The sequence below is a fragment of the Pristis pectinata genome, chromosome 20 (genome assembly GCF_009764475.1).
Source record: "Pristis pectinata isolate sPriPec2 chromosome 20, sPriPec2.1.pri, whole genome shotgun sequence".
In the NCBI taxonomy this organism is placed as follows: Eukaryota; Metazoa; Chordata; class Chondrichthyes; order Rhinopristiformes; family Pristidae; genus Pristis; species Pristis pectinata.
In genome coordinates, this window is record NC_067424.1 from 6,521,084 (window position 1) to 6,543,921 (window position 22,838).

The window sequence follows — 22,838 nt, forward strand, 5'->3', positions numbered from 1 at the left end:
TCATTTAAGAAGCACTTGGATAGGTACATGGAGGGGCGGGGCTTGGAGGGATATGGGTCAAATGCAAGAAATTGGGGCTTGATGGGTAGACAATGTGGCTGGCATGGACTGGTTGGGCCGAAGGGCCTGTATATATGCTGTATTGCTCTATAAGGCATGGCCACCAATAGTGGAGCATTACATTCAGGGATAATTAGAGGCTGGAATTTGAAGAGTGAAGATATCTTGGGGTTATAGGATTGGAGAAACAGAGAGACCCTGGAGGGATTGGAAAACCAGGAAAATAATTTAAATGGAAGCAGTGTTTACCTGGGTACCAGTATAGGTCAGAAGGTACAAGTAAGGTGAAGAAAGGCGTTAATGTTTCTTTGGATACCGTCTGTGTCATTCAAGATGGAGAGAGGTCGGCCAAGAAGTGGTGGAATAATGTCTGTTTCCTGGGCAAAGAAATTCACATGGGACTTTTCCAAACAGGGGGATTTCTGTGTCCTGGCTAACTGCACTTCCTAAACTATTGTCAAAAAAACACAGATCATTTTGCTTAATGATTCATTTTATTTGTCCACACAATAACAGTGATTGCGCTGCCAAAATGGTTCGTTAGAAACCAAGCACTTTGACATGGCACTTGCTATAACTGCGAGTCATTAACAGGCTTTGAAAAGCTGTTCCGTGGAGAATTCCTTGCTGCGCAGCAAGTGTAGAGCACAGTGCAGCAATGGCAATTCACCAACTCCAGCTGAGTCTGAATCCCAGACTAATAAAAAATGTGTCTCGTGATACTAACAAATAACAGTCAGGACCTATGGAATCAGCAGTGCTCGTCACTTTTGCTGCAGACTCTTCAATGGGTGAGGTAGATTATTTCAATGTCAATTAAGATTTAAGATATATTTATTAGTCAAGTACATCAAAACACATAGTGAAATGCACCTTTTGCGTAGAGTGTTCTGGGGGCAGCCCGCAAGTGTCGCCACGCTTCTGGTGCCAACATAGCATGCCGACAACTTCCTAACCCGTACGTCTTTGGAATGTGGGAGGAAACGGGAGCACCCGAAGGAAACCCACGCAGACCCAGGGAGAACATACAAACTCCTTGCAGACAGCAGCCAGTATCGAACCCAGGTCACTGGCACTGTAATAGCGTTGCGCTAACCACTACACTACACTGTCGGAAGTCCCAAAGACTCTCAAAAAGCAACAGATCTTACTATCTTACCCTACCCTCTCAGCAGGGGTAAAGTTTAAGTGCCTGTTGCTGCTGTTGAATGGAATTAGTGTGTATATTTGGTTTCTAAACATCTTACTGGAAATCCAACTTAAAAAACTGAAAAATAAATACCACTGTTACCATGTTAACCCTACACGGGATGCTACCATTTGAAACACAAGGCAGGCGCGGTAGTGCAGTGGTTAGCGTAACACTTTACAGCGCCAGCGACCCAGGTTCAATTCCAGCCACTGTCTGTAAGGAGTTTGTACGTTCTCCCTGTGTGTCTGCGTGGGTTTCCTCCGGGTGCTCCGGTTTCCTCCCACATTCTAAAGACGTACGGGTTAGGAAGTTGTGGACATGCTATGTTGGCGCCGGAAACATGGCGACACTTTGCGGGCAGCCCCCAGAACACTCTACCCAAAAGATGCATTTCCCTGTGTGTTTCGATGTACATCTGACTATTAAAGACATCTGATCTTACAAGCAAATGCAGGGATTTGCAGGCAAGGTTAACAGGCATTAAAACCTTGCATATTGTACAGCACAAAGAATCCTCACTGAAAGAGTTGGGAAATGGTTTAGGGACAGAGGGATAGAGATTTCTCATGTAGCAAACAAGGCTGTCCATAACACTCTACCTCCAAAGATCCAACTCATTACAGTCTCACCTCATAGCAACACAGAAGGCAGCCATTGGGTCCATTCCATCTTCCAGGGGAGCGTTCCCCATCAGTACCATTCCCCATCTCCTTATTCCCATGCACCCCTACAACTTGATCTCTCTCTCACTTTGATATGTTTTGCCACTAACCTACACTAAGGGGTAATTACCAGCTTGTCATTGGGATATGGGAGGAAATCGGAGCCAGGGAAAGCAAGGTTATGGAGAGAATGTGCAAATGCTTCACAGAAAGCACCCTAATTCTACCTCCGACTATATTTCGCTCAACTTGCACTAATGTTATGTTATTTTTTGTTTATTTTGTCATGTAAGTTATGCATAATTTATGTTAACTTAAGTTTGTTAACTTATGTACTGTGCTGCTGCTGCAAAAAGCTAATTTTCATGGCATTTATACCCTGGGTGTGTCTGTCCATGATAATAAACTTGACCGTAAACCCAGGACGCTGGAGCTGTAAGGCAGCAGTACTAACTGCTGCAGCACTGCACCGCCCAATCAATGGAACTGAATTTTGATCCGATTGATCCCCAGTTTGCAACCTCCCCCAAAGCAAACTTCTGCCTCTAGGTGATTCACCTGGTTCGACACAGAAGGCTCAGCTCCCAAGATTGGAGCAAAAGATCCAGGACTTGTCAGTGCAGTTTGGAAGAGGTGTTGCCTTGCACCTTTCAACTGAGATGTTAAACTGGGGCTGAATTTTCTCTCTCAAATAACCATAAAAACTGCCATAACATGATTTCAAAGAAGACCAGGGGTCTGGGCAATGTTACGCCCACAGTCAACAGCACGTAAATCTGCTCACAAAACGGTTCCTTTTGGACATTCCATTGCTGGCTTGAAAAGTTAATCAGATGTCTGTCCTCCAGCAATGCTGCCTGGTTGGCTGAGTACTTGCAGCCTTTTCTGTATCCACTTCAGCTTTCCAGAATCTGTGGTAGTTTGTTTTCATATTATTAATTTGCTGCTTGTTGGAGCTTGTGATACTTGTCTTTCCTCTCAACTACAATTCAATATTGGCTGGTTGTGAAAGGTGCTACATAAATGCATTGCCTTTCTTCTCTCCTGATGTGCAGGTCGGAGGGAACAGTGGTGCCAGGAACATTGCTGCGGTCCTGGAGTCCAGAGGAGTGAAGCTCGCCTACCTCCTGGATGAGGGTTCGGCAATCTTCGATGGAATAATACCAGAACTGGAGAAACAGGTTGCAATGTAAGTACCACAGCCCTTTCCATCAGCAGAGTCTTCAGCTGCATACGTTGAATCATCGAGTCTTTCAGCACAGAAGCAGGCAGGAAACACAGGAGACTGCAGATGCTGGAATCTGGAGCAACACGCAATCTGCTGGGGGAACTCAGCGGGTCAGGCAGCATCCGTGAAGGGAAGTGGACAGTCGGCGTTTCAGGTCATGACCCTTCATCTGGACTGAAAGATGGACGGGAGATAGCAGTATAAAAAGGTGTGATCTTGGGGTCCAAGTCCATACCTCACTGTACACGGCAATGCGAGTAGATACAGTGGTAAAGTAGGCATATGAAGTGCTTGCCTTCATTGCTAGATGCTTAGAGTATAAGAGTCAGGAAGTCATGACGCAGTTGTATAAATCCTTGGTTAGGCCTCACTTTTTAGTATTGTGTGCAGTTCTGGTCAGCCCATTACAGGAAGGATGTGGAGGCTTTGGAGAGGGTTCAGCAAAAGTTTAGACAGTATCAGCAATAAGGAGAGATGTACAACATGATAAGAGGCATAAATCAAGTGGACAGTCAGAGACTTCTTTTCCCAGGGCGACAATGGCTAACACGAGGGGACATAATTTTAACGTGATTGGAGGTAGGTATAAGGGGGATGTCAGGGGTAAGTTTTTTTACACAGGGTGGTGGGTGCATGGAACGCACTGCTGGCAGAGGTTGTGGGGGCAGATACATTAGGGACATTTAAGATGCTCTTAGATACACACATGAATGATAGAGAAATGGGGGGCTATGTGGGAGGGAAGGGTTAGATAGATCTTAGAGCAGGATAAAATGTCAGCACAACATTGTGGGCCGAAGGGCCTGAACTGTGCTGTAATGTTCTGTGAGAGGTTGGACAAACTTAGATTGTTTCCTTTGGAGCATCGGAGGGTGAGGGGAGACCTGATAGAGGTTTATAAAATTATGAGACAGGGTCGACAGCTATGATCTTTTTCCCAGGGTAGAAATGTTGAATACCGGAGGGCGTAGCTTTAAGGTGAGAGGGGAAGAGTCTAAAAGGGATGCGTGGGTTAAGTTTTTTTTTACACAGAGAGCGGTGGGTGCCTGGAATGTGCTGCCAGCGGTAGTGGTGGAAGCAGATACGATAGTGGCATTCAAGAGGCTTCCCAATAGACACATGAATATGCCGGGAGTGGAGGGATGTGGATCATGTGCAGGCAGAAGGGATTAGTTTCATTTGGCACCGTGTTTGGCACAGACGTTGTGGGCCGAAGGGCCTGTTCCTGTGCTGTCCTGTTCTATGTCTATGTGAAGGGAGGGGATGGAGCAAGAGCTGGCAGGTGATAGGTGGATCCAGGTGAGGAGGGGTGATAGGCAGATGGAGGAGGGGGGAGCAGAGACATCGAGGGCCGGGAGGTGATGGGTGCAGGCAATAAAGGGCTGCAGATGGTGGAATCTGATGGGAGAGGAAGGTGCAGCGTGGACCCAAATAATGGAGATGGGGAGAGCAGATGGGAACAGTTGGGGGGGAGGGGACCCAGTGGGAGGGGTGTGTGGGCGATGGGCAGATGGTGTGGGGGAGGGGAAGGAAACGGTGATGGGGGGGGGGCGGTGGGTGTAGGAGGAACTGGTGAGATCAGGAGGAGAGAGAAACGGGGCAGAGGGGAGCGGGTTACCTGAAGTTAGAGAATCCAATGCTCATGCCGTTGGGTTGTAAACTACCCAGGCAGAATATGTACTGTTCCTCTACACACAGATCACCTCCCAGCCTCTGTTCCTTTCCCCCCCCAACAGATGCTGCTCGACCCTCTGAGTTCCTCCAGCAGATTGATTTTTGTTCCAAGGCCCAAGAAGTCTTCCCTTTTGTCCTCACCACGTCTTTCTTACTCTTCAGCTTAAAGTTTTTTTTTTCTAACATTTTATTTCCCACTACGGATGCAAGTTCATCAACCCGAAACGTAAAGTCTGTTTCTGTTTCCCCAGCTGCTGCCTGACCTGTTGAATATCTCCAGCGCTTCTTGTTTACATTTACTTTTCAAAAAGGATAGTATATTCTGTCGGGCTGCAGGGAAAGTGTGGGATAATGGGACTGGAATGGTTGTACAAGAGACATGGCATCCTCTGCAATTCTATAAGCCTTACACCATAGTTGATGTCAGAAAAAGCTAACTGCATCAACTGGAGTCACAAGACACGTCCAGTAACCGCTTCCCCTCTGTCCCTTCCTTCTCTCCCCTCCTGATCTACCTGGCCCTCACCACCGTGTCCCTTTCCCCTTCCCCATCCTCTGCATCTGCCCATCACCCACACACCAAATCCCCTCTGTTCCCATCTGCCCTCCCCACCCCCCTCATTTGGTTCCAGGCTCCACCTTCCTCTCCTATCAGATTCCACAATCTGCAGCCCCACCTCTCACCTCCCGGCCTCTGTCGCTACCTCCACTCCCCGCTCCTCCATCTGCCTCTCACCCCTCCTCACCTGGATCCACCTGTCGCCTGCTGACGCTCCACCCCTTCCCCTCACCTTTTTATACAGAAACGGGCACATTAGTTCACCGTCCATGTCATCAAGTATCTATCTACCCTCATCCCTTTTACCAACCTGTACTTTGTAGGCCTCAGCAATTCCAGTGCTTTTTAAATGTTACGAGTCTCAATCTCCAACACCCACTCAGGCAGTGTGTTCCAGAATCAAAACATTCCTGTGTAATAGGTAATTGGTCCATTATTGTAACTTGTACCACAATCTAGTGAAAAACTTTGTTTTGCATGCCATCCAGACAGATCATTCCAAAACATAAGTACACAAAGGTAGTACAATGGGACAAACAATAACAGAATGCAGAATATAGTATTACGTTACAGAGAGCATGCAGTGCAGGTAGACAAGATGGTGCAAGGGCTATCACGAGGTAGACTGTGAGGTCTGGAGTTCATCTTTATCATACTAGGGGACCGTTCAAGATCTTATAACAGTGAGGCAGAAGCTGTCCTAGAGCCTGGTGGTACGTGCTTTCAAGCTTTTGTATCTTCTGCCCAATGGGAGGGGGGAGAAGAGAGAATATCTGGGATGGGTGGGGTCTTTGATTATGTCAGCTGCTCTCCTGAGGCAGCGAGAAGTTAGCAGAGTCCATGGAGGGGAGGCTGGTTTTCATGATGTGCTGAGCTGTGTCCACAACTCTCTGTAATTCCTTGCAGTCTTGGGCAGAGCAGTTGCTGTACCAAGCCGTGATGTATCCAGATAGGATGCTTTCTAAGGTGCATCTATAAAAATTAGTGAGAGTCATTGGGGACATGCCAAACTTCCTTAGCCTTCTGAGGAAGTAGAGGTGCTAGTGCGCTTTCTTGGTCAGAGAGTCTACATGATTGGACCAGGACAAGCTATTAGTGATGTTATTGTTTCCTCGGGTATACTGAATGCCAAATGAAAGTACTCTATGTAAGGTGTTCACACCCTTAAAGACAGAGTACAGAACTTTGGAATCTGTATCAGCTTTTGCTCGACATCTGAAATTCATTCATTCCCTGAAATAAAGATGAACTCTTGATCTTTCAATCTACCTCATTATGGCCCTTGCACGTTATTTGTCCACTAGCACTGCATTTTCTCTTTAACTGTAACACTACATTCTGCATTCTGTTATTGGTTTTCCTTTTGTACTACCTCAATGTACTTATGTATAGCGTGATCTGTCTGGATGGCATGCGAACAAAAGCTTGTCACTGTATCTTGGTACATGTGACAATAAACCAGTTACCAATTTCCAATTCCCAATTTCCAGAGTGGTTATTCGCAGAGTGGATGTACCACCAGGACTATTTCCAGTTTGGATCATGGCTGTCTGAAAATTTGACCGGACACTCCCTGGATGGGTCCTCTGGATTTGTTTTAAACAGCTTCTCCCCACTCCAACCCACCCACCACCGCCTGATGACTTCTCCTCAGTCCAATCCTGCGACCCAGTCCGGACCTGATCTCCAGCCACTGTACCAGTATCCCCAGCGCCGCCCCCACCACCCCACCAAAACCCCGAGTGGTGCCCTGACTGCCTCGTCTCCTCTCCCCCCCCCCCCCCCCCCCCCGTCTCCCGGCTGCCGATTCAGTCCCAGATGCCGTATTTCGATGCGCACTCTCCATGGTTCCAGCAAGTGGTTAAGATGAGAGCACACTGAACCTGTCATTTACACTTGTGAATGAAGGATAAAGTTTCACAAAGCTATTTCATTCAATTAAGGTGCCATCTGGAGGACCAATGACACACAGGCTCCAGTGCTTTGAAGAGTGCTGTTTTCTGTACTGTAGCATGATTAAAGAACTGAAATGTGTAACAGGAAGACTTGCATTGCATGAATTGATTATAGCCACATTCCATTACTCCCAGAAGAGGGTCACAGAAACTTGCACCCTAGAAAGAGGCCAATCAGCCCATCAGGTCCATGCCAGCTCTCAGATGATTCCTATGAGTCACAAGGGCACACTGATTTCTCTCTCACATGCGCATCAACTCCCCCTGATTCTCCTGCCTCCTACCTACACTAGGGGGTAGTACAGTAGCCAATTAACAGAAAATCTTTGAGATGTGGGAGGAAACCAGAACATCCAGGGGAAACTCTGGTTAGGCCGCATCTGCATTCAGTTCTGGCCGCCCCATTTTAGGAAGGAGGTGGAGGCTTTTGGAGAGGGTGCAGAAGAGGTTTACCAGGATGCCACCTGGATTAGAGAGTGTGTGCTACGAGGAGAGGTTGGACAAACTTGTGTTGTTTTCTCTGTAGCAGCAGAGGCTGAGGGAAGACCTAATAGAAGTTTATAAAACTATGAGAAGCACAGATAGAGTAGACAGCTAGTACCCTTTTCCCAGGGTCGAAATGTCTAATGCCAGAGGGCATGCATTTAAGATGAAAGGGGGTAAGCTTAAAGGGGATGTATGGGGCAAGTTTTTTTTTGTACACAGAGTGGCAGTTCCCGGGAATTCTAGGGGTGGTGGTGGAGGCAGATACGACGGTGGTGTTTAAAAGGCTCTTACTTAGGCACGTGAATATGTGGAGTATGGAGGGATACGGACATTGTGTAGGCAGAAAGTAGTAGTTCAGTTAGGCATTTAATTACTAGTTTAATTAGTTCGGTACAACGTCACGTGCTGAAGGGCCTGTTCCTGTGCTGTACTGTTTTACGTTCTATGAAACTCACACGGTCACGGGGAACATGCAAACTACACACAGACAGCATCAGAGGTCAGGATTGGACCCATGTCACTAGACTGTGAGGCAGCGGCCATACTGTGTTACCCCATGGCATGTCAAATGGTCATCATACATGTCAAGTACAACCAAGACTTTCCATGGCTCTCTGTTTGTACAGGTCAGCTCAGTTTAACGTCAAACCATGAGCCTCTGACATCAGCATCCTTCCAAGCCCCGACTCTTGGGCCTTTGACACTCTTTGTGTGGAAATATTTAATTCAACTCCCTTCTAACCCTCTGCCAATTAACTTAAATCTGCATCCCACAATTATCGACATCTCTGCCAAGGGAAGTAGTTCTTTCCTGTCAAGACAGTTGATCAGTTAATAGAGATGGCTCAGCCTTATTCCAGCAAATACTGGACACTTCTCATATGTCATCCCAAGCACACTTTCAGCCATGATTCACCTTTATGGGAAAGTCCCACACTTCCTGCCTCCAACACCCCAGCCAGATGTCACAAAACCATCGCACTGAAGACACTCTCGGCCTTGGCTGTGTATGCTCCAGTGCAAAAGAAGTCTGAATTATTGGAGCAATGTCCCAGTGCAATTTGGCAGGAGCCCTGGTAAACCTCCATGGGTCCACCCTACTTCTCACTGGGGACTCCAGGTGTTGGGCTTCATACACGGGTTCCAACATCTCCTGCTGGTGAGTAGTATTCACTGGTACTGCATGTGGTGCATCTAACATTAAGAATTAAAAATGAACTTAAATTGAGGTTTCCATAGCAGCAGTTGGTAGGTTTAAAAAGAGATGCTGTTCATCTGTATATAGTTCAAAATTTCATTTGTGCTTTTTTCTCTCTCTCTCTGCCTTTTTACACTACTTTTAATAAGGGATTTGGGGGAAAATATCCTGAAGTTCCAGAGTGATCTGATTTGAATTTAATAATTTAATCAGAGAATCATATACCATTGGTTTATTATTGTCGCATGTACCGAGATACAGTGATAAACTTTGCATGCCATCGATAAGTGCATGGAGGTAGTATAAAGGTAAACAGAATGCAGAATATTGTGTCACAGTTACAGAGGAAGTGCAGTGCAGGCAGACAAATAAGGTGCAAGGGCCAGGAGATCAAAGGTTCATCTTTAGCGTATGAGAGGTCCGTTCAAGTGTCTGATAACAGCAGGATAGAAGCTGTCCTTGAGTCTGGTGGTATATGATTTCAAGCTTTTGTATCTTCTGCTTTGATGGGAAAGGGGAGAAGAGAGAATGACCAGGGTGGGAGGAGTCCTTGATTATGTTGGCTGCTTTCCTGAGGCAGCAGGAAGTGTAGACTGTACATATACAATGGATACGTGTCTTCTCACTGTTCAGATGTTTCTCCATGTTACTGATCCCCTATCATCACTGAGGGCTCCCCACAGAGAACATCTCCCCTGCCCCACCCATGTCTCATAGGGGTTTTTTAAATTCATTTTCAGGAGTTGGGTATCATTTATTTCCCATCCTGAGTAGCCCTTGAGAAGGTGGTGATGAGCTGCGTTTTTGAACCACTGCAGTCCTTCTGGTGAAGGTGCTCCCACAGGGCTGTTGAGGAGGGAGTTCCAGGAGTTAGACCCAGTGACGATGCAGGAATGGCGATTATATCTCCAAGTCAGGAAGTTTCTACGCCTGAGCGTATTTCGGGGTCTGCTTCCCTTATAGCATATCCTTAGCGTTCCTTCGCGACCATCTCCCTTCTCTGAATGCCCAGTCTTACAACGTCACCATCCCCACACCAGGCACCATCAGTGGCTCAATGTTGAGCACCAGATGCAGCTCAGATTTGGCAATATATAAGACTGATTTATAAACAGGAAACAGTAGATCCACAGCTGCAGACATTATCTTGGTTGATATTTCAAAGACATATCATGATTCCCTCGAGATTCTGTTGTTTTATGACAATAAACATGACGTTGACTTTGAAAACCTCTGGAGAGTTTTCTCGACGTGGCAGCCAGCATTCCTTCTCTAGCTATCACCACTGGAAGAAATCATCTGGTTATTTATCACATAGATGAAATCAAAGTACATTCCTGGCTCGTAATGATCCCCTCAGTCCAACAAAAACAACTTGTATTTTTGTAGAATAAAACAGAAATTATAGAAACACTCCACATTTTAAAGGAAGCAAAGTTAACATTTCAGATCCAGTTAATGTTTCAGATCAATCGCCTTCCATCTGAAGTTATTTACATAGCACATTTAACATGGCGGGGTGCTTCAGAGGAATATTTTTAAACAAAGTTTGATAATGATGGGCTTGTGGCATTCAAGTAGATGGCCAAGAATGTGGTGGAAGGGGTTGAAGGGAGAAAGAGGCTATCAGAATCACTGAGAAAGATCGCTGTGTCAATCTGATAATCCGGTGTGTGTTTGTTCGGACATCCTGATGGTGCAGCCTATGCTGAATGTAAGGCTCCAGAGTGCAAGGGGGAGTGGGCGGCCAGAGACAGGGATGGGATCTGGACTGTGGACCAGGTGTGTGGCAGGATCTGGGTCAGGGTCTGAAACACTAGGGACTAGGAACATGGGCAGATTTGTGGCTGGAGCCGGGATCCAGAGTATTTGTATATTTCCCATTCCCTTTAAACTCAGTGGGTTCACTGGAAAATTTATTATACTACTGTGTAACATGTAAAAAATGCAGCAAATCTATGTTTTGCTATTAATAGAATAATGCCCAATTGTCTGGAAAATCAGCTAGTCTGGTACCACCAACCTCCCAGGGGTGCTGCACTTGTGGAGTTTTACTTATCTGGTACTTATCACATTGCTGTTTGAGGGAACTTGCTGTGCACACATTGGAAACTGCGTTTCCTACATTACAGCAGCGGCTACCCTTTGAATATACAGGTCCTTCCCAGGTTAAGGCAGGGTTCTGTTCCTGTGAACTGTTGAGGACCCAAACACTTCACGTTGGAAATGTGAGTTCCCACCCGGTAGAAGACACCTGCTGCCCCGGAACAGCCAGCAAATCCATCCCGCCAGTCTCTTCCAAACACTCGTTTGTACGCACGGCTTGCACATAAGTTGGGCATTCGTCAGCTGGGGGAGTCATGCGATGGGCTGCAGGAATGTAAATCTTTTCTCTGCTGTATGGAAATTACCTCCTCTGTTTACCTATTTAAGAATAATAACATTATTTCCAAAGCATTTTGCTGGCTTTGCCACATCCTGAATTGATGCAAGTTACTAAACAATGAAAATTTGTTGTGTTTTGTATGATGAATCCCTTAATTGATAATTGGTTTATTATTGTCACATGTACTGAGATACAGTGAAAAGCTTTTGTGTGCGTGCCATCGAGACAGATCATTCCGTACATAAGTACAGCAAGTTAGTACAAAAGGAAAAAAAGCAGATTGCAGAGTATAGTCTTACAGAGAGTGCAGTGCAGGTAGACAAAGAAAGTGCAAGGGCCACGACCAGGTAAATTGAGAGATCAAGAGTTCATCTTTATCGTACAAGAGGTCCATTCAAGAGTCTGATAGCAGCAGGATGGAAGCTGTTCTTGAGCCTGGTGGTACGTGTTCTCAAGCTTTTGTATCTTCTGCCCAATGGGAGGGAAGAAGAGAGAGTGACGCCGTGAATTGTGTCACATGATGCAGGGACTGTACCCCAGAGGGTGAGATGTCCTGGGCAGCCCAGAACTACTGTACTAGCCTGAATGTTTTTAACACTTCACAAACATGCTGGAAATGCTCAGCAGGTCAGGCAGACTCCAAGGAGAGGATGACTGAATTAATATCCGGTTGGTGGACTTTTGACTGAATCTGCTAAGCATTTGTAACGTTTTGCTTTTAAATTAACTCTTTAACTCACTCCGTCCTTGTCTAAGGTTATCTCACCTGCTTTGATATCTCCACATAAGCTTACAATCATACTTTGTTTCCTATCACAACTGTGAAGCAAAGTCACAGTGGACTCAGGCCAATACATCACAGGCACATCCTCCCCACCGTCGGCTGTATCTATATGAGGCCTGCCTCAAGAAGGCAACATCCATCATCAAAGATCCCCACCATCCGAGCCATGCCATCTTCTCGCGGCTACCATCGGGCAGGAGGTACAGAAGCCTGAAGTCCCACACCACCAGGTTCAAGAACAGCTACTTCCCTTCAACCATTTGGTTCTTGAACCAACCTGCACAACCCTAATCACTACCTCAGTGTAACAACACTATGACCACCTTGCACTAAAATGGATTTTTTTTGTGGTTCTAATTGTTTTCTTTCTTTTATAAATTTGTATGATTTATGTTTTTCTTGCGAACGTTGTGTATCTGATGCTATGTGCCTGTGATGCTGCTGCAAGTAAGTTTTTCATTGCACCTGTGCACACAGAACGTATGCTTGTGCATGTGACAATAAACTCAACTTTGACTTTGATTTTGAGTCATTTTGCCAGTGTGTAGGCAGTATATACATGGAAGCTGCTGTTGTAGTAGGCAAGGCATAAGAGTTTTGTTTAACATAGGTACAGTGAGTTGAAATTTAATTTTTAAAATGTTTGGCTCTCTCCAGGATTGCCACATCTGAGAAGAGTTCTGCAACTATTAGCCTGAGTGTGACTACAACCTCTGGCCACTCCTCGATGCCTCCGAAGGAGACGAGCATTGGAATTTTGGCAGCAGCAGTGTCCAAGTGAGTAAAAGGCCTTGCATGGGACTGAATCATCTGATCACTTTCAAATGTTTCTTCTGTGGTGAGTGTGGGTGTGTGTGTGTGACCAGGATCTAATGGTGTTTATGTAGCAGGGGTATCATTCTATTGGTGCCACCCTTATCTTTGATGCAGAAAGCTGTGCCAACCACCTGCCAGTATGCAAGGCAATCCGGATCTCTCTGTCCCCCTCTCTGTCTCTGTCTCTCTGTCTCTCTCTCTCTCTCTCTGCTCCCTTTGTCTTATTCTGTTGGTCTCTTTCTCTCTTTTTCTTTTTTATCTCTATTTTTCTCTATATTTTCTTTTGCTGTGTCTCTTTCTCTATTTCTCTGTGTCTCCTCTTTTGTCTCACTATCTCTGTCTCATTTTCTATTTCCCTCTCTATTTCTCTATTTTTCCCTCTTTCTAGTCCTCTTTCTACTGTTTTCTATTTCAAAACCATACTTGGACTGTCTCTCTCGCCCCACCCCCACTTCTCTCCCCCCCCCCCCCCTGTTCATTGAACCATCAACTCATTGCATTCCCTTACAATGTGCCATTTCACCTCACATTTCCTCCTGAAACAAAGCACCTGAAAGACTGCTATAGAGAACCCAGCCCCTCAGTGACCAGTGGCAACAGGATGCTAGACTGTGGCCCTTCCCCACATAGACTTTGTGGGAGACACAAGAGTTTCTGCAGATGCTGGAATCTGGATCAACACACACAACACTGGAAGAACTCACCGGGTCAGGCAGCATCTATAAAGGGGAATAAGCAGTCGATGTTTTGGGTCGACACTCTTCACCAGGACTCCTGAAAATCCAGTCCTGGTGAAGCATGTCGAGCTGAAACATCAACTGTTTATTTCCCTCCATAGATGCTGCTTGATCTGCTGAGTTCCTCCAGCGTTTTGTGTGTGTCGATCCTTTGTGGAAGCTGCCCCAAACTTAAGGATAAGATAAGATTTCTTTATTAGTAACATGTACATAAAAATACACAGTGAAATGCATCTTTTGTGTAGAGTGTTCTGGGGGCAGCCCGCAAGTGTTGCCACGCTTCCGGCGCCAATGTAGCATGCCCACAACTTCCTAACCCTTACGTCTTTGGAATGTGGGAGGAAACCGGAGCACCCGGAGGAAACCCATGCAGACACAGGGAGAATGTACAAACTCCTTACAGACGGTGGCGGGAATTGAACCCGGGTCGCTGGCGCTGTAATAGCGTTATGCTAACCACTACACTACCAGGTCTGAGCCTACTGTTGGTGCATCTCCTCCCATATGCACTGTACTTTCTCCAATCAGAAACTCACCTCTGGGCTAGTCTGAGAAAACAAAATAATGTCTCCTGAATGTGCTTGGTCATCCCCACTATGTATTTGTCCCAACATTAAACTCCTGAGGCAAGAGTCAGGAGGGAACAGGCATGATCCAAAAGTTCTCCAAGGGAGATGATTTGAATCTCTGATGCACGTTATCATTACTGTTTGCAACCATATCCCTTATCCCAATCGATTCAATGAAATCTAACTGAACCAAGTGTAGGCAAAGAACCTGCAATGGAGTCTTACTCAAATGAATGGTGTATTAAGGTGTGTGAGAGTTTTTTTTCCCTTCTTCTGTATGAGCTAAACACAGTAAGGATTTGATTCCACTGGAGAAGGTGCAGAGGAGATTTGCCAGGATGTTGTCTGGATTGGAGGATTTATGGGGAAAGATTGGACAGGCCAGGCTTGTTTTTCCTGGAGCACAGGAGGCTGAGGGGGCTCCTGACAGGGTTATACAAAGTTATGAGAGGCATAGATAGGGTAGGTAGTGAAATATATTCACCATAACACTGGTATCTATGACCAGAGAAAGTAGGTTTAAGGTAGGGGATCAGAGATAGAAAAGGGATTCGAGGAAAATTAGTTAGAGGAGATTTGAGGGGTTAGTAAAGATGTGATAGCACTGGAGAGAGTGCAGAGTGGATCCTGCCTGGGATGGAGCAGGTCAGATATGAGGAGAGACTAGGTCTGTTCTCCCTGGAGTGGGACATGATTGAGAAGTATAACGTTATGAGGGGTATAGATAGGGTAGACTGCAGGAATCTTTCCCCAAATTGGAAGTGATTAAAACTAGAGTACAGAGGTTCAGGGTGAGGGGTAAGAGATACAGAGGGGATTGAGGGGATCTTTTTCACCCAGAGAGTGGTGAGTACCTAGAACACACAGCCTGAGAGAGTGATGGAAGCTGAGTCCCTGACAAGAAGTGTCTGGACAAGCACTTGAATCACCAAGGCATAGAAGGTTACAGGCCCAAGTGCTGGAAGGTGGGATTAATGTGGACGGGTGCACACTGGTCAGCGTGGCTGTGGTGGGCCGAATAGCCCATTTTCATGCAGGATGGTTCTATCATTGCTGAGAATCCTTTCATCCAAGGATGAGGTTGGAATGTGGAACACACTGCCTGAAGGGGTGGTGGAGGCAGAGACTCTCACAATGTTTCAGAAAATTTTTAGATGAGCTCTTGAAATGCTGAGGCACAGAAGGCCGCAGGCAGAGTGCTGGAAAACGGGATTAGTACAGAGGTCAGCATGGACACGATGGGCCGAAGAGCCTGTTTCTGTGCCATGTGATGGCTGTCAAACCCCACATCTGAAATTTGATTTCCTCAGCTACAACAGGACTGAATTTCAGAAGCTGAGTTCCACATAGAACAGTATGGTCTCTCGGCCCACAATATCTGTGCCAAACACGATGCCAAATTAGATTAAATCTCTTCTGCCTGGACAAGATCCATGTCCTTCCATTCCCTGCATATTTATGGGTCTCAAAGCCTCTTAAACACCACTATCGTATCTGTTTCCACCGCTACCCCTGGTAGCACATTCCAGGCACCCACCAGTCTCCGTGTAAAAAAAAACTTGCCCCACACATCTCCCTTAAACTTTCCCCCTCTCACCTTGTATCACACAACCCCACTCATGGCCTTGAGCGAGTTTCATCTTCAGTGCTTCTGAGGTGGGTGGTGTCCAAGGAAGAAGGAGAGGAACGTGCTCCATCAAATGTCCCAGTTGGCACCCAAGACAGAAATGGAAATAACGGATTGTTCTGCATAACCCTGCCTCCCCCAGCTAAGCATTTCCAACTTTCCTTTGGATGTGGACTAAGTGCTTCTTTTTCACCAGCTAAATCTTTCCAGTCAACCAGCTGGGAAACTATATGAGCTCAATGATTCCATCAGCCATGTGACCATTTGTACACACAGAAAGACTGGGAGCAAACAGGGGCCTGTAACACAACAAGAAAATCTACAGGGAAAGGATCAAAGGTCCTAGGGGAAATGAGAAGTAAACTGTGGAATGTCTGAATGATGGAAGAGCAAAGGGGTTTGCACTGGCAGCTCATTAAAACTGTTCTTTTGATTTTTTTTATATTATTGCTGCAAGGGAGACTCAGAGAGATTAGAGAGGAAGCTTAATGTGAAGGTCAGGCTGTGGTTGAGGCAGATAGAGCTGGAGGATACAGAAATCAAATACACACGATACTCCCCAGTGTATACTCCTCCCAATTCCAACATCATTACAGAGTAATACAGCACGGAAACAGGCCCTTCAAACCAGAATCAGATTCAAATCAGAATCAGATTTGTTGTCATTGACTTACATGACGTGAAATTTGTTGTTTTGCAGCAAAGATATAAAATTAGTATTGGTTTATTATTGTCACTTGTACTGAGGTACAGTGAAAAACTTGTCTTGCATACCTATCATACAGATCAATTCATTACACCGTGCAGTTACATTGAGTTAGTACAGAGTGCATTTAGGTAGTACAGGTAAAAACAATAACAGTACAGAGTAAAGTGTCACAGCTACAGAGAAAGTGCAGTGCAGGTAGACAAAAAGGTGCAAGGTTACAACGAGGTAGATTGTGAGGTCAGAGTCCATCTCATCGTATAAGGGAACTGTTCAATAGTCTTATCACCGTGGGATAGAAGCTGTCCTTAAGCCTGGTGGTATGTGCCCTCAGGCTCCTGTATCCTCTACCTGATGGAAGAGAGAAGAGAGAATGACCCGGGTGGGTGGGGTCTTTGATTATGTCGGCTGCTTCACCAAGGCAGCAAGGGGTAAAGACAGAGTCCAAGGAGGGGAGGCTGGTTTCTGTGATGCGCTGGGCTGTGTCCACAACTCTCTGCAGTTTCTTGCGGTCCTGGGCAAAGCAGTTGCAAACATAAACAAATAGCTCAAAGAAAAGGAATAACGAGGTAGTGTTCATGGGTTCATGGACCATTCAGAAATCTGGACCAATTCGTCCATGCTGACCAAGATGCCTATCTCAGCTGGGCTCATTTGCCTGTGTTTGGCCCATATCCCTCTGAACCGTTCCTGTCCAAATATCTATTCAACTGTTTTTTAAGTGTAATTGTTCCTGCTTCTACTACTTCCTCTGGCAGCTTGTCAGGCCTTCCTTTTGTACTGAGTCTCACAGCCAAGCTCAATGGGGCAGAGGGGATTCTAAGGAAGAACCCGAAGCAATGTTTCCAATGGCAAGAGGTGGATTAGAAGGAAAGGGCAGGAAACTTTCTTTGCCGTCCTTCTTAAAGAAAGGCACAACATTTGCTACCCTCCAATCTAACAGTACATCACCCGTGGCTAACGATGCAAGTATCTCAGCCAAGGGTCCTGCAATTTCTTCTCTCGCCTCCCACAGTGTTCTTGGATGCACTTGGTCAGGCCCCAGAGATAGTCTACCTTCATACATGTTAAGACATCCAGCACCTCCTCTACTGTAATGCGAACTATCCCCAAGACATCCCCATTAATGTTCCTTAGTTTCAAAGTATGTCTTTCTCCACAGTAAAAACAGAGGAGAAATATTCATTGAGCATCTTGTCCATCTCCTGTGACTCCACACAAAGATGTCCACTTTGGTCTTTGAGGGACCCTATTCTCTCTCCTGTTATTCTTTTCCCCTTAATGTACCCAAAATTTCATTGGGTTTTCCTTAATCTTCTCTGCCAAAGCTACCTTATGCTCCCTTTTTGCCCTCCTGATTTCCCTCTTGAGTACACTCCTGCATCCCCTATACTCCTCCAGGGATCCACTTGATCCCAGCTGCCTGTACCTGGCCCATGCCTCCTTCTTTTTCCTGTCCAGGGCCTCCATATCTCTTGTCATCCAGGGTTCCTTACTCCTGCCAGCCTTGCCCTTCACTCTGACAGGAACATGCAGACCTTGAGCTCGCACTGTCCCACCTTTAAAAGCCTCCCACTTGCCTGTGGTCCCTCTGCCCGCAAACTACCTACTGCAATCAACCTTTGCCAGTTCCTGTCTCATACCATTGAAATTCGCCTTTCTCCAGTTTAGAACTTGAACCTGTGGACCAGTTCTGTCCCTTTACATAACTATTTTTAAACTGAATAGAACTGTGGTCACTGGTCACTGTCGAGTTAAAATCAGGCTCTCTACCTGCATCAAACAAGGGGCCTAAATTTAGTTGAGTTCAGTGGGCAGACACAGACTGCCAACCTGGAGTACCTGAAATTCTTCCCACACCCTCTTGATTTGGCAACAAGAGAAGTCAATCCTGTAATTTGCATTCAGTGAATGGGTGTAAACCCAGAAATTCAGTTTGTGCAGCAAAGTAGTGCAAATACTGTGGCATCATTTCAAAGTCAAAGTTGCATTTATCGTCTTATTACAAGCTGTGTACTCGAGTATTTGACATTTCCACACTGGGAAAAAGACTCCGTCTACCCTATCTATGCCTCTCATAATTTTGTAAACCTCTATCAGGTCTCCCCTCAGTCGTGAAATGGAAGAGTCATGCATAGTTTGTTGAAAGCGGCGTCACAGGTAGTCAGAGTGGTGAAAAAGCTGTTTAGCATGCTGGCCTTCATCAGTCAGGGAATTGAGTATAGGAGTTGGAACATCATATTGCTGTTGTCTAAGTCGTTAGTGAGGCTGCACTTGAAGTACTGTGTACAGTTTTGGCCACCTTGTTGTAGGAAAGACGCGGTTAAACAGGAAAGAGTGCAGAAAAGATTTACGAGGATGTTGCCAGGACTAGAGGGCCTGAGTTATAGGGAGAGGTTGGTTAGGCTAGGTCTTTATTCCTCGGAGCATTGGAGAATGAGGGGTGATCTTATAAAAGTTTATAAAATCATGAGGGACGTAGATAAGGTGGATGATAGCAGTATTTTCCCCAGGGTAGGGGAGTCCTAAACCAGAGAGCATAAGATTTAGGGTGAGAGGGGAAAAGTTTAAAAGGGACCTGAGGAGCAACTTTTTCACATGGGGTGGTGAGTATATGGAACAAGCTGCCAGAGGAAGTGGCTGAGGCAGGTACAATAGTATCATTTAAGAAGCACTTGGATGGGTACATGCAGGGAGGGGGCCTGGAGGGAATGCAGGAAATTGGGATTAGCTGGTGGACAACGTGGTTGGCATGAACTTGTTGGGCCGAAGGGCCTGTATCTGTGCTGTATTGCTCTATGACTCTATACATACAAAAGTATATGTATGCAAAGGTATAATCAAAAACTTACTTGCAGCAGCATCACAGGCACATAGCATCAGATAAGCAGCATTCACAAGAAATACATAAATTATACGCAATTTCTGCAAGAAAGAACACAATTGGAACAAAAAAAAACAAAGTCCATTTTAGTCCATTTAATGAGGTGGCCTCACACTGACCCATGCTCCCTCTGTGAGATCAGTTATCATTTTCCTCCAGCTGTTTTTGCTTCAGTCAAGCATGTTCGCCCATCTGAAGAGACTTTACATAATACCTTTTGCCACATCTCAAAGTGCTTTACAGCAAATGAGGCAGTGTTGGAAACACAACAGTTTACTTGGGCCCAGGAAACCCCATGAACAGCAGGGTGATCCTGGCCACAGTATTGGTTTTGGGGCTAAATATTGGCTTTAGACACCGGACCAAGCTGTCCTCTTCTTCTGTAAATTGATGCTGTTGGAGCTTCTGTTTCCACCTGAGAGAGGAGATAGAGCCTTGGCTTAACATCTCATCCAATTGTGTGCAGTTCAAGTCGCCCCATTACAGGAAGGATGTGGAGGCTTTGGAGAGGGTACAGAAGAGGTTCACCAGGATGCTGCCTACATTAGAGGGCATAAGCTATAAGGAGAGGTTGGACAAACTTGTGTTGTTTTCTCTGGATCGTCGGTGGCTGAGGGGAGATCTGATAGAGGTTGATAAAATTATGAGAGGCGTAGATAGAGAGTCTTTTCCCCAGAGTGGAAATGTCAGATACTAGAGTACATAGCTTTAAGGTGAGAGGGGGAGAGTTTAAAGGAAATGTGAGGGGTAGTTTTTTACACTGACAGTGGTGGGTGCCCAGAATGTGCTGCCAGAGTTAGTGGGTGGAAGCAGACACAGTCATGGCACTGAAGAGGCATTTCAACAGGCACATGAACAGGCAGGGAATGGAGGGATATGGGTCATGTGCTTGTAGATAGTTTTAATTTGACATCATGGTCAGCATAGACATGGTGGGCTGAAGGACCTGTTCCCATGTTGTGTTCTAAGGACTGGCACCTATGGCAGTGTAACACTCTTATTGTTCTTCAGCCTTGATCACTCTTCTGGAATGTGACTTGCCTCTAACTCCGAAACCTGAGTGCTACCAATGGAAACACCCTTTCTATTTCTCCATTGCAGTCTGGAAATTGCATTTTATGAGGATGTCATCTGCTGTTTCCATTTCGGTTCATTATCTCCGTGAAACTACAAAAGCCAACCTTATTGCCCAATCACTCTTCAAAACGTCATGGATCAGTATATCAGTACATTGATTGGATGAGAGAAACCCTTTATCTTTCAGTTGTGTTGGTAGTCTTGCTGTCTTTATGTTGTTACAGTATCATGATCTGCCCATTGTTCTGCTGTGGGTGGTGAATGGATGAGATAATTAAGTACCTTTTCTATCATCTGACTTTTTTTACAAAACCAAACAGCAGGAAGTTAATGCTGCAACCACCCACTATTTGAATAAAAATTCTGGCAGGTTCAAACAATGCATACGAGTGCAAACAGTACTCCAAAAGCCCATGGGCTAGACTAAACAATAGAAAAATATATCTGTAACTCAAATAGAAATCCTCAGGAAACCTGAAATAATAATAGAAAATACCTGAAGAAAAGTTCAGCAACTCAGGGAGTATTACAGTGCTGAGTGTATTCAGTGTGTTCTGTTTTATTTTATAAAGAATGCATTTAAATGGTTAGAACCATCGAATCATACAACACAGAAATGGGCCCTTTTGTCCCATTTTATCAACACTGACCATGATGCCTATCTATGCTAATCCCATTTGCCTGCATTAGGCCATATCTTTTTACTCCCAATCTAAGGACCAGTCAAATGTTGTAATTGTACTTGGCTTTATAACCTCCTCTGGCAGCTCGTTCCAGATAACCACCACCCTCTCTGTGGAAAAAATTGCCCCTTTTGATTTCCTTAAAATTTCTCCCCTCTCACTCTAAACCTGTGCCCTCTAGTTCCGGACTCCTGAACTTGGATGCCTCACCGAGCAGTCAGAGTTAAGGATTTCCAGTTCAAAATTATTTGCAATAATGACCAGAACCAATTACTTCCTGTTTCTCTAGACTGGAACGTAACCCAATGCCCAGAATGTTTGGACAGGGACCGGAGCGCGGATTGTTGGAACACCTGACTCCCCAGGTACAGTTGTGTCTGTAGAAAGTGGTTTGTTTCATTTATGGGATATGGGCTTTGTTGGCAAGGCCAACATTTATTGTCCATCCTTAATTACCTTTGAACTACCCTTAATGATGCTTGAATGTATGTTCTATGTTCTTTAACTGTGCAGTCTTCTGGTGGAGGTGCCCCACAGTCCCACTGGGAAAGGAGTTCCTAGATTTAAACCCAGTGAATGGTGAAGTCAGGATGGCACATGACTTGGTTTATTGGTTTATTATTGTCACTTGTACCAAGGTACAGTGAAAAACTTGTCTCGCAAACCGATCATACAGGTCAATTCATTACACAGTGCAGTTACATTGGCTTAGTACAGAGTGCATCGATGTAGTACAGGTAGAAACAATAACAGTACAGAGTAAAGTGTCACAGCTACAGAGAAAGTGCAGTGCAATAAGGTGCAAGGTCACAACAAGGTAGATCATGAGGTCAGAGTCCATCTCATTGAATAAGGGAACTGTTCAATAATCTTATCACTGTGGGGTAGAAGCTGTCCTTGAGCCTGGTGGTACGTGCCCTCAGGCTCCTGTACCTTCTACCTGATGGAAGAGGAGAGAAGAGACTTGGAGAGGGTCCCACAGGTAGTGCTGTTCCTGTGTACCTGCTGCCTTTGTCCTTCTTGGTGCTGGAGGTTGCAGGTTCGGGAGGAGCGGTCGGAGAATGTTGGACAAGCAACTGCAGCATTTTGTAGATAGTACGCACTGTAACTGGTGGAGAGAATGAACGTTTAGTGGTGCACCAATCAATCAGGTTGCTTTGTCCTTGATGACTTCTTGAGAGCTGTTGGTGCTGCGCTCATCCAGGCCAATGGAGGGTTTTCCATCGCAGTCCTGACGTGCCTTGTTGAAGGCGGAAAGGCTTGGGATTTCACGCGTTGATTTAACTGCAGAGCCTGCAGTTTCCCTGCATCTGCTGGCCTTGCCCTTCTCAGTGGTATAGGTTGTGGGTTTGGGAAGTGATGTAGAAGAAGCTTTGGTGAGGAGCTGGTGTGCATTCTGTAGATGGTACATGCTGCCACCACTGTAAGTGAGTGTGGCAGTAACCAGCCAGGTTGAATTTGTCCTGCTTTTTGCAAAGAGGATACAGTTTTCCACATTGTTGATTAGACGCTAGTGTTGTGGCTGAAATTAAACAGCTTACCAGAGGCAAGGCCA

General features: G+C 45.6%; 1 protein-coding gene across 1 annotated transcript in view; it reads left to right on the forward strand.

The window, feature by feature from the left end:
- The window catches only part of LOC127580788 (N-fatty-acyl-amino acid synthase/hydrolase PM20D1-like), a 91,760-nt gene that overhangs the window by 20,420 nt on the left and 48,502 nt on the right, over positions 1-22,838 (forward strand). The window contains exons 4-6 of the mRNA XM_052034676.1: positions 2,970-3,103; positions 12,842-12,961; positions 21,573-21,648. Coding sequence (XP_051890636.1) covers positions 2,970-3,103; positions 12,842-12,961; positions 21,573-21,648 — 330 coding nt within the window. The remainder of the gene's footprint in view (positions 1-2,969; positions 3,104-12,841; positions 12,962-21,572; positions 21,649-22,838) is intronic.